The 16,106-nt window shown below is 40.1% G+C and overlaps 2 protein-coding genes across 7 annotated transcripts in view; one reads left to right on the top strand and one right to left on the bottom strand.

Moving 5' to 3' along the window:
* Positions 1-7,214, bottom strand: part of PACRG (parkin coregulated) — a 238,081-nt gene extending 230,867 nt beyond the window's left edge. For all 4 annotated transcript variants that reach the window (XM_061378751.1, XM_061378752.1, XM_061378755.1 and 1 more), the window contains exons 1-2: positions 7,001-7,214; positions 6,592-6,779 (exon numbers count right to left, since the gene is read on the bottom strand). In XM_061378751.1, the coding sequence (XP_061234735.1) occupies positions 6,592-6,738 (147 nt within the window). In that variant the 5' untranslated portion in view covers positions 6,739-6,779; positions 7,001-7,214. The remainder of the gene's footprint in view (positions 1-6,591; positions 6,780-7,000) is intronic.
* A 199-nt stretch (positions 7,215-7,413) lies between these two features.
* PRKN (parkin RBR E3 ubiquitin protein ligase) overlaps positions 7,414-16,106 on the top strand; it is a 722,549-nt gene continuing 713,856 nt past the window's right edge. For all 3 annotated transcript variants that reach the window (XM_061378740.1, XM_061378739.1, XM_061378741.1), the window contains exon 1: positions 7,414-7,522. In XM_061378740.1, the coding sequence (XP_061234724.1) occupies positions 7,450-7,522 (73 nt within the window). In that variant the 5' untranslated portion in view covers positions 7,414-7,449. The remainder of the gene's footprint in view (positions 7,523-16,106) is intronic.

Raw genomic sequence — 16,106 nt, 5'->3', positions numbered from 1 at the left:
GAAGAGGAAGAATTGTTCTATTGCTAGTAATGGGCTATTTCTATTCTCATTTAACCTGAGAAAAAATTCAATTCTATCCCATGACAGGGAAAAGTCAAAATGACAATTCAAACAAAGTAACCCTGTTAAAACCCAGCAATTTCCTCAACAAAATTTATATCCAGAAATGTTGTATACTATTGGCAGGTACAGTATTGGCAATGGCTGACACATAGTTAACATTACTGACATAAAGATTCATTTGTCAGATGACAGTAGAAAGAAGTTTGTGAAATCTCATGCAAACTTAAATGTGTAACTCATTTCCACTGATACAACTGAACTTATTTTGCCTTTTTCAGGTGTTAGATATTATACAATTTTAGTGTAATGTCTGAATTCTTCATATTGGATAAACAATTGGATGACCAAAAGCCTTCAGATGCTATTAAAACTTAATTGTTGTCCTGAATAATAGTATAGTAATACATGTTATGCATGTCTGAAGGCATATTAGAAGCTCATAAAATAATCGTGACTTAAACAGGTTTTAGGTAGAAGTCTGAAGCATGCTAAAACTTTCATGGATTTTTAAAGATAGTATCTCTCTGTAAGTGGCTGTTTAACCAAAATATTTACACAGTGAAATTAGGCTATTTTGTGGTAAAGACATATAAGTCTGGTCTACAGATTTCTAATCATATTGCATTGGTTAAATTAAGCATTGGCACCATTTACAGATAAAATGGACTCTCTGAGGCCACTATTGTCTTAGGGTTGCAATTTGACTGACTATATTAGACAGGAGATCAAATCAAATTGTATGAATTGTTCCTCTGACCTCAAACTATTAATCTAAAACCTGACAAAATAAATGACAGGCAAAAAAAATTAGAAGGGAATGAGTTAGTAAAACACTAAGTTAGTACAAAAGATGTAAAAAAAATAAATCAGCTATTAGTTGTACACTTCCTGTGTACATGTACACAGGAAAAAAAAATTTTTTTCAGCCATACCTTACAAAGCTGCAATTTAAATGTTTAATTAGCTCATTCCTTTGAGATTTTCATTACAGTAAAAATTATGTCTAGTGTATTTTAATAAGTTCTGAGTTGAAGCATTAAAAGTACATTGCCTAAAAGGTTTCTAGCCACATGAAACTGCTCTCCCTGAAAAAAAACAAAAAACCAAAAACGTTGACCATTATTGCAGGAGAAACTAACTGATACAAAAAAAGCCCAACACATCTGGAGGGTAAGTAAAGAGAAAAAGTGAGCATGGAGCAGCAGAGAAGAGTGCAGAGAGAGATCAACAGGTCTGCTCTGGGAAGTACTAATGTATGCTAACTCCTGTGGAAAACAAGGTTTATCAAATTCTGGATACCAGTGTCAGTAAAGTATGCAAGCACCTTTGCCTAAATTGTTTTATCTGAGAAGACATCCGGTATAAAACGCCAATGTCACATTAAACCACTACCTATAGGACAGTAAGAAAAGCCAGGGCATAAATTATTTTTTGTAAAAATTTAAATGCAGACCACAAGTCTTTTCTAAGAAGGTATACAAACATTAGTCTTGAAACAGAAAACTTGGATCATAAAGTATCTCCCCCAATATTATGCAACAAGACTTATAAGTAAACTAATTCATAGCTCTTGTATTATTTAGAACACTTCTAAACTTTGGTTTGGTGCTGAATATTATGTATTGCCTATGCTTATGACTAACGAAATAGACATCAAAATGTAAGTTTAAAGAGCTATTCTTCCTCCATATGGTTGTTACAAAGGAATGTAACAGTATGCCATGCTTGCTTCAAGGCATGCAAGTGTTCTCATTGCACAGTCATTTCTATAGTCTATTTTATAATATGTTTTAACTTCGTCACACACTGTGCAGAACTTTTGCATTTACTGCAGGATACAGTTATTTACTATAGGCAAGTAATAAAATGTCTTCCACCACAATCCCCCTCTCTCCTAAACCCCACAAAAACCCCCTCCCCCGGCCCCCCCCAACTAGTCTGGATCCTAAACAGGCTAATGACATTAGCTTTCAACAACACAGTACCACACACTTCTATTATCAACCTGAAAACAAACCTGTATTCACTCAAGATCTTTACATCACACTATGAAAACATGGATGAAGAGTAACTATTTTTTTTTAAAGAAAAACTTTGCTTTCAAACACAAGCACACAAACTGTTAAATGTTCATTAAAAAATACCATCACAAATATATGAAAAGCTAAATTATGTTTGCTATCCTACCACAGTTCAGACAGGTTTTATTATAGCACCAGAATACTATTTTGGCAAGTAAGATGCCTGACTGAAGTTATATAGGTTTATCTGGCTCTAGAATTGCATTGCTCTCCAGAGCAAGTCCTTGACTTACATGCATCCCCTGTACTTACACACATCAGACACCAAAATGTGCAACTATAATAAGCATAATATTTGTAACGTATCCATAGTCAGAGCGTAACTATTAAACACCAGACTTCCACAACACAGCCTATGTGACAGCATATTGGACCTTTATAACCTCATCTTACCTGACATGTATTTTATTTAAGAAATGAAGTTATAAGAGAGTAGTACATTTTCCAGGAAAAAAAAAAGTAACTACACTATCAAAATGAAAAACTATGCCAAACTGCTTATATGAACATCAAGTATATCAAAGAATCAACTGTTGCTGGGATGAACCACTCAGTCTTTCACAGTATTTTTTCTACTGCATTGTCTAGAAATTGTATCAATGTACCAACAGTATCGTTTGCTATTTTTGGGCTTTGCAGCAATTGTCATTTTAAAATGGCTAAGAAAATTTCATGAAAAAACTAAAACCTTCCTGATCCCTTCAAAGCCTTACCAGATTACTTCAGTTAAACATAGACCAGCCATATATATTAACTGGAAGTATAAAATGGGAAAAGAAAGAAAACTTTTATTTTTCTGGTACATGCTCCAGCCCTCTCTGCCTGTAATAAGGCAACAACGGACTTCAGCATATCAGTGCATATGTTTGGGGAGCACAGCCATAGCAAAACCCATGTTGGGTTAGTGATCATCCAGGTCCCACTCTGGAAAGTGACATTTAATTCCTCTCTTCTTTTCCCAGCTTTCTTCCACTAATTTCTCTAATGCGAATGCCACTATGCTACCTCTCCTGTCTCTTTCACCCACTTAAAACTTCCAATGTCATTTAAGTTATAGTAGTGACAAGAGGTGACTCTGAGATAAGCGACAGCATCAGAGGTTGACAGCTACAGACACGGCCTGCTGCTTCAGTTCCTCAGGGAATTCACCGAGTACTCACTTGCAAACTTGTAAAAGCAGACCATATACGAATTAGCAGCAGTAGGGATCTCAGATGTTAAGTATGTGTTGCTGCTACCCAAGTGCTTACTCAGTTGTATTAATAATGTCAACCTTACATTTGCAATGTATTTAACTGTACAACTAGTTCTAGAGGTGTAGGAAATGCTGACCTTAGATAATTCCTGACTCAGCAATTTGGCAGCTTAAAATCTTGTTCTGAGACTCTTGTATTAGCTATTTGCTAATTTTTTATTCTGAATGCCTATGCTTGCAGCCAAAGACCTGAAAATGGCCCACTTCATTTAGTGAAATACCAGACAAAGATACGGACATGCTCAGACCATCGAAGGATTTTAACTTGTATGAAATATGTAAACACTTAAGACCTTTCCTCTCATGTATGTAAAAAAAATTGTCTGCCATTTGCTCTTATATATGTTTCAGTTTGCAAAGTCTAAAGTTGCATTCCAATTCAAGAATTGACAGAATTTGATAATTATCTCTGTAACTGTCTCCAGTTAGAATATTTTAGTCATTAGTTCATAAAAAGTGGTTAGTGGAAGAGTCTTGAAACATCACCATTACAATGCTTTAAATCAGTTTACGTTTACCTCCTTTAGGTATGAAATTTAAAACCTTCCAAGGTATTTTTCTATGTAGTGTATCCTGAAATGTCAATCAAAAACATGAAATTGAGGCTAACTGATGATTTATTATCTATTTTAAGCATTCTGACTGAATTACGAAAAAAAGGCTTACTAGAGATTCAAGTGTGCAACAGATTTTCATACACAAACCAGCACAATTTCTTCATGCTTGAGCATATCAAGCAAACCTTATCACCTTAGCACTGCAACCATGAACAATACCAACTTCTCCCCATCTTCTCCCCATATCTGCAAAAACCGAGGGCTGATTTTAAAGTATTTTAATATAACAAGGGCAGTATGATTAAACCATGTAAGTCACAGCTGGAAAACATAATATGAAACACAGGCTTTCAGAAGACATTATGGTCTTAAGCATTAGTATTTTTCCTGTGTATTCGGCTTTTACATTGTACTCCAATGTGATCATTACAGTAAAAACAAGCATGGAATTGAAAAGGAACATAACTTTATGAGGGGAAATAAAAGCCTCCTTGCACTGAAGCTTTTCATTTTTGGACCTAATGCAACTGAAGTGCCTCATCAATTCAGTTGCGTGACTGCACTAGCACAGAGGAGGAGGTACAGATATGCAGCAGAAGCAAGCAGAACTGTAGCAGCCACAACTTCTGTTAGTTTACTGCCGTGAAAAAAAAAAATAAAAAATAAAATCTGAGCTCTTTTTAATCTAGGTTTAACCACTTCAGTTTACTACACAGCAGTGCAAAAGTTCATACTGTCCAGGGATGAAAACCACACCTTTCAATGCTTAAATGCCTGCAGAATTACTCTGCTGGAACTCAGTTTTGTAATTGATTTTAAATGAATTAAGACCTCAGTGTTGCTGAGAGGGACACTGCCACCCACACAGCTTGCACTGACAACATATTCCTGCTTCCCCATGCATATGTTAACAGCTGTTAGATCTGATACAGCCTCCTCCGTAGTGCAAGAAACACGGATGCAAAAGGGGAGACAGAAGCATGCTGTTAGGAAGGGGAGGAAGGCAGGGCAGAGGAACTTCATGGTAGCAGCAGCTTTGTCTGCCTCAATTCCCAAGGCTGCAGTTGGATGCTATTAAACAGGCTGGAGTATTTTTCAGGAGGATCATCTCTTGATCAGTTAATATTGTACAAATGTGAGCACAATAAGGGGCAGCAAAAACAGCCTGAAACAGGAAGAAGACAGTGCATTGACAGTTTAAATTGACTCATAGTGTTCACTAAAGTATATGCATAGGTTGTACAGAATTGCTAAACTGGAGCAGTTCCTCCAAGATGGACATACTACTGGCCAAGTTGTTTATCAAAACATTCCTTTAATTTGACACCTACTTGCTTCAAAATGTACTGCCTTTGCCAATAAAGGAGCTAATATAATAGAAAGGTAAAACCTTTTTCTTTTAAACAATGCTTTAAAAATGCCTTAAAATCAGATCAGAAACTGTTACTGCTACAAGGTAAATAAAGTTATTTTAGTCACAGAATGTGGATGAATATAATGTCAAATCACAAGTTTCAGAATGTAAATGAATCACGTTATCTCTATGGTTAGGATAAAAACCTTGCTATGACTTATTAGAAAAGAGCAAAGGGTAAGAAAGTCTTTCTCAACACACAGTACTGACAATAGCTTGAAAGAGGAATTTAAACAACGGCTGAGAATTAATTCCAATACATACAGACTGTAGACTCCAAAATGAAGGACAGAAGGATGAAAATCTGGAACTGCAATCTAAATAAATTCCTTTTTCTACTTCAAGCAATTGCACCTTTAACTGTGTCCAAATATAGAAAAATACAATGGAGGAGTTCAAGCATAAGGTGTGCTCATATTAGTTCATAGATTTACATGTCAAATATCTGCATTCTGTACTAGCTGAAACTTTTTTTATTCCTAAAATCTTACAAAAGTAGCCAAATAAAACAATATACAGCAATTTCAAAGGCCTTTACCCTAGTATTTTCAATCATGTACGTCTAAATTTGTTGGGGCTGTTAGTGAAAGTGAAGCTTGCTGGGTCAATTCATCTTTGCCTTTAAACTAACAGTTCGAGAATTAAAGTTTGTTTCCAGTTTAGTGTTCTCTTATATTGAGTGGAAGCTTTTTATTATTTTTAGGCTTATTTTTAAAAGAAATGTATATGCTAGATCTTAGCTAGCCTATGTGACATTCACATTAAATTTTGTACCACAGCATGCCAGTATATCAAAACACTTCCAAATAATACTACAGTATAATTTGACAGCATTTAGCTAAAAGTGAGGTTTGCTAAAAGTAAGGTTTGCTAAAAGTGAGGTCTGATAAAAGTGAGGTTTGATAAATGTGAGGTTTGCACAGTTCTGCAGGCTGTCAATACAATGGAACATGCATTGCCAGCAGAAAACACCACAAATGAATTGTGGTACCAAATCAATATGCTTGGAGTTGAAGCAACAATATTTCCACAGGCATAAAGTTACCTTACAATAATACTTCTGCAAAGCTTGAAGGCAAATTCAGCAACCAGCAAACTCCAGATGAAGTTTTAGCAACTCACACACCTTCCTGACATGCTTTATCCTCAGCTCCAATTATGCTTCCTGGACACATGACAGCAAATTAATTAACATCACTTCTACGCTAGCAGCAAACATACCACGGTGTTTTTCATCATGGCTTTAATCGTGAATCCCTCGGAGACCTGCTGCTTGTTTTTCTTCACATGCCCCAGGGGCTCCTGCAGCTGAGGGCTCCTGCCACCTGCAGGGTTTGAAGGGCCCGAGCCCTCTTTCTCCTCTACCATTTCCCCACCTGCCTGCACCACGGCAAGATGGAAAACGCAGACTGGAAAGCAAAGAAACAAACATCAACGGCGCGGACCCACTAAGTTAGAAAAAGCAGTAGAACTGCCTCTGTTCCCCTGCCAGGCAGCGACACCCTCCTACAACCCCCTTCCAGGCTCTTTCCCTGTCCCTAAAGTCCCCTTCGGCACCGCCACTCGCCCATTCCCAACCCTCTACCTCCACCTGCTCATCCCGACCCGCCTCACCCTCACCCCACCTCACCTCACTGCCGCTGTTCCCGCACCGGGGTCGGGCGGCGGCTGTCACCGGCCACCGGCTACCACCGGCGCTAGCACGCGTCCCCGGCGTCGCGACCGTCACTAGGCAACGCGTCAACAACCCGCCGCCTCTGCCGGCGGGGGCCACGCGCGCGTGGGGAAGTACGGGGTTAACCAGAGGTACCCCAATGGCAACGCTCCCCCCGCGCTGCCCACCAGCAGGTGCACTCAAAAAGCGGGGCAACTCGACAGCAGTTAACACGAAGTCATTAACCCGGGGGGGGTGGGCGGGAGAAGTGGTGACGTGAGGAGAAACTGGCGGTGTGAAGAACCGAGAACTACGTTACCCAGGGGGCCCTGGGTCTTGTGCGCATGCCGCCTGCTGTGTCCCTCCCCCCCCGCGCCGCTCGCGCGGCCGGCAAGGGTGCGTGTGCACGCGCGCGGCGTACGTATATGTACGTGAGGGTGCGCGCGCGCCTCTCCTTCCACACCCTGCCGGCTTCCCCCGCCATCGCCGCCATGATAGGTGAGTGAGCGAGCCCGGATGCAGAACCGCCCTTTCCTGTCCGCGCCATTGCCGGCGCGGCAGCTGCGGGCGCTTCGGCGAAAGGGGGTGGCTTGGGCTGTCTTGCCTCACCTTGGTCCCCGTCGGCGTGTCCGCCCGCGCCGCCTGCCCTGATGCCTCAGTGGGGTGGGCCACCTGGGACCACGCTGCGGGAGGGGAGGGGACGCCTGCTGCTTGCGGTTCCCAGGGGTCGCTGCCTGGGTGATGTCTTCAGCACCTCCTTATTTCGTTACCGCCCCTCTGTTCAAAGCGCTTGGTGCGCTTGGCAGGGCGTGCAGAGGGCGCGGGGTCGAAAGTGTCAAGGTGTCAGTGCTCTTCTTTACCCCTCTGGTGGGTAAAGCGGCGTGCCCAGGGTTAGTGACTGAGGTCGTTTTAAAGTTGTTTTTTTATTGCCCCTCAATTGTAAATATTTCTGGGTTGGGTTTATGTGATCTGTGGTGTTTTTTTGTCCTTGCCTTGTATACATACATGGTGGTGTTCGCTTTCATGGTACTTGTTGGGGATGCTCTGAAAAAGCAGTTTAAGCTTAGTCATGGTGGACGTTTGACCCTTTGGTCCTTGATTTGGCTTCTGTACCATCTAATGCTGGTATGACACGTGAATGGGTTGTTTCAGAAGTGGGGTTTTTAATCTTGACAAGATGGGTGCTTATCTGGGGAGTCCCACAAATCACAAGATCCATTTTGTAGTCCTGGCATCTCGTGACACATTTCATCTTGCTTTCACTTTCTCATTTCTGTGGATTATTTAAAGTAAAATCTGTAAAATGTAAAATACGTGCTTGTATTTCAAGAACTCCTTGCCTTCCTTAGACTCGCTGTTTCACCTTGAGTGTGGGTGTTGCAGTTGCTGTATATCTAAGACCTGATCAAATTGAAAAGCATGCATTTGTTGTTGAAATGTTTATTGTTTTTTATAATAAACATCTCAAAAGTGACCAAGAATCCTATGGATCTTTCAACTAGACATAATATTTTCAAATTATATGTGTATGAACACAAGTATTTGGGAAATGTTCTTTTTCTTTCAGTTTCACAACAGCTAAAAGGAAAGTTAAAAGAAATTATGTATATGGTATTTTCAGTCTGTCTAATTATTTATGTAACTGGTCTGTTCCTAATGGAATCTTATTCAGTTTTCTTGCTAAATAGACCTTTTTTATGTAACAAAGAATATTTTAAATGAAGAGCTTGGCTTAAGGAAAGCACAGAGGGTCAGGTATTCTACCATCTTTCATCTTGCAGTGTTGTCTCTATTAACTTGACACCTTGCTATAGTATATAACATTCTTCTGCAACTAATAAAGGAGCCAACAAGGAGAGGTGCTTGACCTCGTGCTCACCAACAGGGAAGGGCTGGTTGGAAATGTGACCTTGGTTGTAGTGATCATGAGATGGTTGAGATCCTCAGGACAGTGAGAAGAGCATGCAGCAAGCTCACTGCCTGGACTTCAAGAGAGCAGACTTTGGCCTCTTCATGAACCTGCTTAGTAAGGTTCCATGGGAAAAAGCCCTAGAGGGCAGGGGGGCCCAAGACTGTTGGTTCATATTCAAGGATCACCTGCTTCAAGCTCAGGAGTGTTGCATCCCGACTAGAAGGAAGTGCAGCAGGAGGGCCAGGAGACCTCCTTGGATGGATAAGGAGCTGCTGAGGAAACTTTGGAAGAAAAAAGAGGCTTATAAAGGGTGGAAGCAAGGACAGGCAGCCTGGGAAAAATACAAGGATGTTGTCCATGAAGCTAGCAACCAGGTTAGGAAAGTTAAGGCTCTGTTAGAATTAAACTTGGCCAGGGATGTGAAAGGTAACAGGAAAGGATTCTATAATTGCATTGCAAATAAAAGACAGATTAGGAGCAGTTTAGGCCCCCTCTGGAAGCTATCAGGAGAGCTGGCTACCCTGGATTTGGAGAAAGCTGAGGTTCCTAATGACTTCTTTATCTCAGTCTTCACTGGCAGATGCTCTGACCACACCATCCAAGTCTTGGAAGGCAGACACAGGGACTGTGAGAATGAAGACCTTGGGCCCACTGTAGGAGAGGATCTGGTTCGAGACTATCTTAAGAACCTGAACATGCACAAGTCCATGGGACCTGATGAAATTCCTGAAGGAGCTGAGAAATGAAGTTGCCAAGCCACTGTCCATCATATTTGAAAAATCATGGCAGTCATGTGAAGTTCCCAACAACTGGAAAAAGGGAAATATAACCCCCATTTTCAAGAAGGGGAAAATGGATGACCCTGGGAATTACAGACAAGTGAGACTCACCTCTGTGCCTGGCAAAACCTTAGAGCAGATTCTCCTGAAAGGCATGCTAAGGCACATGAAAAACAACAAGGTGCTTGCTGACAGCCAGCATGGCTTCACTAAGGGGAATTCCTGCCTGACCAATTTGATGGCCTTCTATGATGGGGCTACGGAACTGATGGACAGGGGTAGAGCAGTTGACATTATCTAGCTGGACTTCTACAAAATGTTCAACACTGTCCCACATGACTTCCTTGTCTCTAAATTGGACAGACATCAGTTTGGTAGGTGGACCACTCGGTGAGTAAAGAACTGGCTGGATGGCAGCATGCAAAGAATTGTGGTCAATAGCTCAGTGTTAGCTGGAGACCAGTAACGAGTGGTGTCCCTCAGGGATCAGTGTTGGGACCGGTCTTATTAAACATCTTTGTCAGTGACGTGGGCAGTGAAATTGAGTGCGCCCTTAGCAAGTTTGCCGATGACACCAAGCTGTGTGGTTCGGTTGATACGCTGGAGGGAAAGAATGTCATCCAGGGGGACCTTGACATGCTTGTGAGGTGGGCTGATGCCAGCCTTATGAAGTTTAACCATGACAAGTGCAAGGTCCTGCACCTGGGTCGAAGCAGTCCCAGGCACAGCTACAGATTGGGCAGAGAAGAGATTCAGAGCAGCCCTGTAGAGAAGGACTTGCAGGTGTTGGTGAATGAGAAAATGAGCATGAGCTGGCAGCATATGCTTACACCCCAGAAAACCAACCGTAGCCTGGGCTGCATCAAAAGGAGTGTGACCAGCAGGTCAAAGGAGGTGATCCTGCCCCTTTATTCTGCTCCTGTGAGACCTCACTTGGAGTATTGTGTGCAGTTCTGGTGTCCTCAACATAAAAAGGACATGGATCTGTTGGAGGAAGTCCAGAGGAGGGCCACGAGGATGATCAGGGGACTGGAGCACCTCCCATATGAAGATCATCTGAGAAAGTTGGGGCTGTTGAGCCTGGAGAAGGCTGTGTGGAGACCTCATAGTATCTGAAGGGGGGCTATAGGGATACTGGGGATGAACTTTTCATTAGGGACTGTAGTGACAGGACAAGTGGTAACAGGTTAAAACTTAAACACGGGAAGTTTACATTGGATATGCGGAAATTCTTTCCTGTTAGGGTGGTGAGGCACTGGAATGGGTTGCCCAAGGAAGTTGTGAATGCTCCATCCCTGGCAGTGTTCAAGGCTAGGTTGGACAGAACCTTTGGTGACATGGTTTAGTGTGAAGTGTCCCTGCCCATGGCAGGGGGGTTGGAACTAGTTGAACTTAAGGTCCTTTCCACCCCTAACTATTCTGTGATTCTATACATGTTTTTACAGAACTGCACTGTGTGTTTGGTTTTGAATGCTTTTGAAAAGTTGAGTGTACGTGAGGGATTGCCCGTGTGGTTAAGAGTTGATGCCTCTGGCCCTCATACTGAATTCTAAATGTTTACTTACAGCTCATAAAGATAATATTTATATGGCTGAGGAAGTATAATTTGATTTTCACTGTGGCAGATGGAAATGTTTGTGAATATTAATTATGAAATTAGTTGCATATTTATAAACACAGTTTTACATGAGTTGCAACCTTAAATGATTTAAGTAGCAACCTCTTGGGGGAAGTGGGAAAGAAAAAGTCAGACCCTGGAGATGTAAGGATTGTCTTTAAACTGTATGATATGGAGACTTAGTCTGATTTCCTGCTTTCTCAGAGGTCTCCTCTAAGCATTTCTGAGTTAGGAATGACATGGTGATATTGGGGGCAGGATGGGAAGGGTGAAATAATATGTGTAATCTGTGTGCAGGTTTTTGACGTATTTAAAGACTTATCCTATGAAGGACATGGCATACTTTCCAAAATGTTTTAGCGTCATATTTTTGGAAATGCTCTATGTCCTCCTGGGTCTTTGTGCCAAGGAATTCTGTAATATAATTGTTCAATACATGACAATTCCTTTAATTAATTTATAATTTCCCATCACCTTTTTTTTATGTTCCTTAGTTCTTGTGCTGTGAAATAGGAAGAATAAACCTGATTAATACGTTAGTATTACTGTTTTTTCTTTCCTATTCTTCTCTGCTTTTGTTCTTATTTTTTGTCCAGTGAAAGAGGTGGACCTTTCTACTCCATCTTCCTCTAAGTGTTAAGACTGTGCTTGTGGTTCTTTTTTGAACTTTCCTTCTGCTGGAAGATGGTTTGCTGTGGCAGATCTTTCTCTGTAGCACTTACTGCTCCAGAAGAGGTTAGACGATTTACTTGTATTGCTGGCTTTTAATAATCTTCATATGATTTTCCATCCTGCTTGTTATTACATTCTCCTACCTTGTTAGATTTTTGTTGACTGAACAGAGATTTGTGGAGAAAGATTTGCTTATAAATGTATCTCTGAGTGCTAGCATATTACCTGAAGAAAAAAAAAAAAGTATATGCTTATTTTCAGTAAGAGGTTATTCCTTGAGGAAGGCCTTCAAAATATGTAACTGTTTATTTTCATCAGTGTGAAATCCGCATTTAGAGTATTCAACATCAAGTTAATTATGTTGCAGTCCACTTGTGTAGAAATTCTGTGGACAAATTTATCTGGAAAGTCCATGGCAGCTGCCACTTGCATGGCATTGCAGTGTGTTCTTAAGTGCTTCTGGGATTTTAATTCTTGGGTTTATCTTTAAAAGTATTTATGAAGGTAAATGGTAAAGATGACTGTTGCTTTTATAAATGTTTTTAGAAGGTTGTTCTCTAATGGGCTTCGCTTCTAAGTGAAGTTGCCAGAATGATACCTGAGTGGCGTTTTTTTCATTTATGGGTATATTGGGGTTTTTTACATTTACAGTTTATTTATATTGCTTGCTGCTTGGCTCTTCCGTTAAGGACTTTGGGGAAACTTCTCTATAGAAATTGATTTAATTTTATTTTAATAATTAAAATAATTATACAAAAGAAGGAGTGTTTAAGTTGGTGTTTTTTGTTTTGAATAGAGAACACTATATGTCTGCATTCCGACTGATGCAAGATAGGAATCCTTGCGCAAATTACTAACCTTTGGGGAGCCATATTCATGCTCCTTTCCATATTTATAACAGAGCTACAAATTAAATGAGCTCAATATCAGCTGCTTGAAGGACCTGTGTCACACTTACTGTCTTTTGTCAGCCAGTTGCCAAAGGAGTTTGCTATAGATGAAAGCGTTTCTGTGGACAGCTTCTGTACTGCCTTTTACCTCAAGCTTACAAGACTTTATGTATATCCAGATTTGTGCCTGGTTTTGTCACTTCCTATTCCCTTGTTTTTTTCTGTGTTCACATTTTCTTAGTGGCTTTATTCTGCTTCAGGCACTCTGTAAAGTCAAAAAATGATCCAGAAGAAATAGTTTCCTTTTAATCTGGATCAGTTCCCTGAGCTGATTCACAATGTGGTGACACAGAAGTTACAAGGGTGTAACTAAGGGAGCATTGCTTCATTGTGTTGCTTGACTGTAAATTGCTGAGTCACATGTAAAAGTGGTGGTGAATAGGGCAGTTGAGCGTTGCCTAAAGGAGAACATTCCCCTGCCTTTGCTTCTCCCTTACTCCCCAACCCTGTATTCACTGATTAGACATGGATATTCATTTGACTCCAGAGAAGGGTAGTTACTGACCTGGGTTGTGAAAATCCCCACTTATTTAAGGTGTGTGTGGGGGGGTGTTTTAGTTTGTTTTCGTTGACCTAGCATTCATTCACCTGACACATGTTTACTACTGGGTCAGCTGAGAACCAGTGTTGGTACAAGGAGAGTGTCGTGTTCTTTAGTTTTCAGTAAGTATTACAGGAGGGTGAAAAAAAAATAATGAAAACTGAATTTTAAGGAATGTACTGGGGCAACTTCTTGGAGTTTTTTTTTTGAAGCATCTCAACAAAAATATAGGACAAGACCCAAAACTGTGTTAAGAATTTAGAAGATGGGCTCTAGATAGTTAACAGTGGCAGGTCAGCATTTCTGTAGTGAATAAGAGGTGAAAGTAGTAGTAGAAACAGGTTGCAAAGGGCTTTGACAATGAAATATGATTCATACAGCAGTAATCAAGTTAAGGGAGAATGGGATCCTAGGAGAAAGTTTTGGCTATCTGGATGACTGATCACTCCTCTGTGTTGCACTTTTTTTCAGTGTGTCGGTAATCTTTCTGCATAAGTATTTCTATTTCTCATTTTTATGAATATAATCTTAAGGAAGCAAAGTGACAAACTTTTAGAATTTCTCTGAATGGAGACTAGAAAATAATGGTGCCAGTTTAGCAACCAAAGGAGAAGTGTTTTAGGAACTATTAGATATTTTTAGGATCTCATGTTGTGATTTTTTTCTTTTATTTTTTTCTCCCCCCATCCCCCCCCCCCCCCCGCATTTGATTTTGCTTATGGAATGCCATGGATAGTTCCCCTACAATACGTACTTTTAACTGGAATGATAGCTTGAGTTGAGGGTCACTGTTACACTTGTGTCATGAACATGTGCTATAATCTTTCTAATAGTTAATTTGATTAAACAAAACTTAAATCTCTGAACATTAAATATTCCTTCCATTTCATATGCATTACCTGCTTCGCTGGGGTTGTTTTGAGCCTGTTTTTATTCTGCTGAGATAACTTTATTGTAGTGTGTGTACAGAACTGCATCATGAAACATTGTGTGTCTATTTGTATTTCATTGGTTATTTTCGTACATAATGCTTTGTAATTATCAGAAAGATTTTTAGATAGTTAGTATCATGAAATAGGTTATCGTCAAAAGACAACTAGTTTCGGTAAGGTATATATGAGCATTCTGGAATACTTTGTTCCTTGAAGAGGAATTAGAAGACCTTTTGCCTGGATTTCTTTTTGAAGGAAAAGTAACAAAGTGGGGAGGAAAGAGGGTTGGGTTGGGTTGGTTTGTTTCATTTTTAATTACCACAGAATAGCGGTATTGTAGTATCAAGACACATTAAAGACTGACCAAGCAGTGGCTATGACATTCTGATGAAGTTTTCTGAGCCTTTTGGATAGGGCCCTACAGAGAGAGGTCCATCAGTTTTCAAAAATCATTTATCATTGTCAAAATCCCCATCCTTTTCTATATTATTTGATTACCTGGTGATATATCTGTAAAAAGAATAATGAGTGGACCTACACATGTTAAGATTTCACTCTGTATTGTGCTAAATTCTTGTTGTGATAGGGTTGTGTGACTTCTGCTGCAGCTGAATCAGTCATTAGAAGATTTTGCTACCATTTCTTTTTCCTCTTGCTACTCCCTCCCATTCTCTGATGCCATCTGTGCGTTCTGCCTCTTCTCTGTCACTGGCCATAATGTTAATTTGACTTTTGAATTACTTCGATTTGCTATTGTAACAAAAATCCTGCCCATTTTCACTGGATGTCATCCTCAAAGAAGGGCCCGGTGAATATCCCAAGTTGGCTCAAGATAAGTGGAAAATGCAATAGGAGATAGCAAAAAATGGAACTGAGTAATGTTATCAGTGTGCTTTTTGGTCTGTTTAGTCCTTTGGCATCTTCACCATCAGTTGTTGTAGGGTATGTTTAGCTCCTCTGATGTTGGAAACAGATCCACAGCTGACAAAGGATTATACAGTCCTTTGGACAAAAGGCATTATGAAGGATGAGATTATATTTAAACTCCTGTTTCTTTTTCTGAGTATCAAAGACAAACCAAGAACAACTTTTGTATCGGAAAGGATAAACTTTTGCATATGTGATGCGTAAATATAGTATTGGCTGCCAAAACATTTAGTCCAGTCTGTGAGATGAGAATAAAATGAAGAATTTAAAATTCCACTTATTCCCACAAAAGATTAGGAGAACACCTACACTAGCAAAATAGAAAAAAATTTAAAATATACTTTGGAAAGCTTAACAGCAAATGTTGCTGCTTGAAAGTCCCTGCCAAAGTAATGACTGTGGCTTTTGTAGGTACATTGAAAGCTGAAGACATTACTGGATTCTATTTTGACAGCACTGTCTCGAGAGGTGGAGTAGCCTTCTTAATTGGAAACATATGTATCCCCATCTACTGAAATAAATTAATTGCACTACCATACACTGTGTCATGGTGTCATGGTACTGTCAGCTGTGTAAGTGCTCAGGTCACAGAAACAAACAATACCAAGAATGGTGCAGGTTTTGCAAGTTTATTTAATAGAAGCTCAAGGGAGAGTGAGACCATTAGTGGGGACGTTGTTCTTTGCTAAACAGGTTTATGTAAAACAGATACAATTAATTCTTTCTGATCAATTTTTTTTATTTATTTTCT

Source organism: Neopsephotus bourkii, unplaced genomic scaffold (genome assembly GCF_033783945.1).
Source record: "Neopsephotus bourkii isolate Nb327-2 ecotype Australia unplaced genomic scaffold, CSIRO-AGI_Nbou_v1 NB_1767, whole genome shotgun sequence".
Taxonomy (NCBI): domain Eukaryota; kingdom Metazoa; phylum Chordata; class Aves; order Psittaciformes; family Psittacidae; genus Neopsephotus; species Neopsephotus bourkii.
The sequence above is the reverse complement of the archived record's forward strand: the minus strand, read 5'-3'. Positions and strand labels throughout refer to the sequence as shown.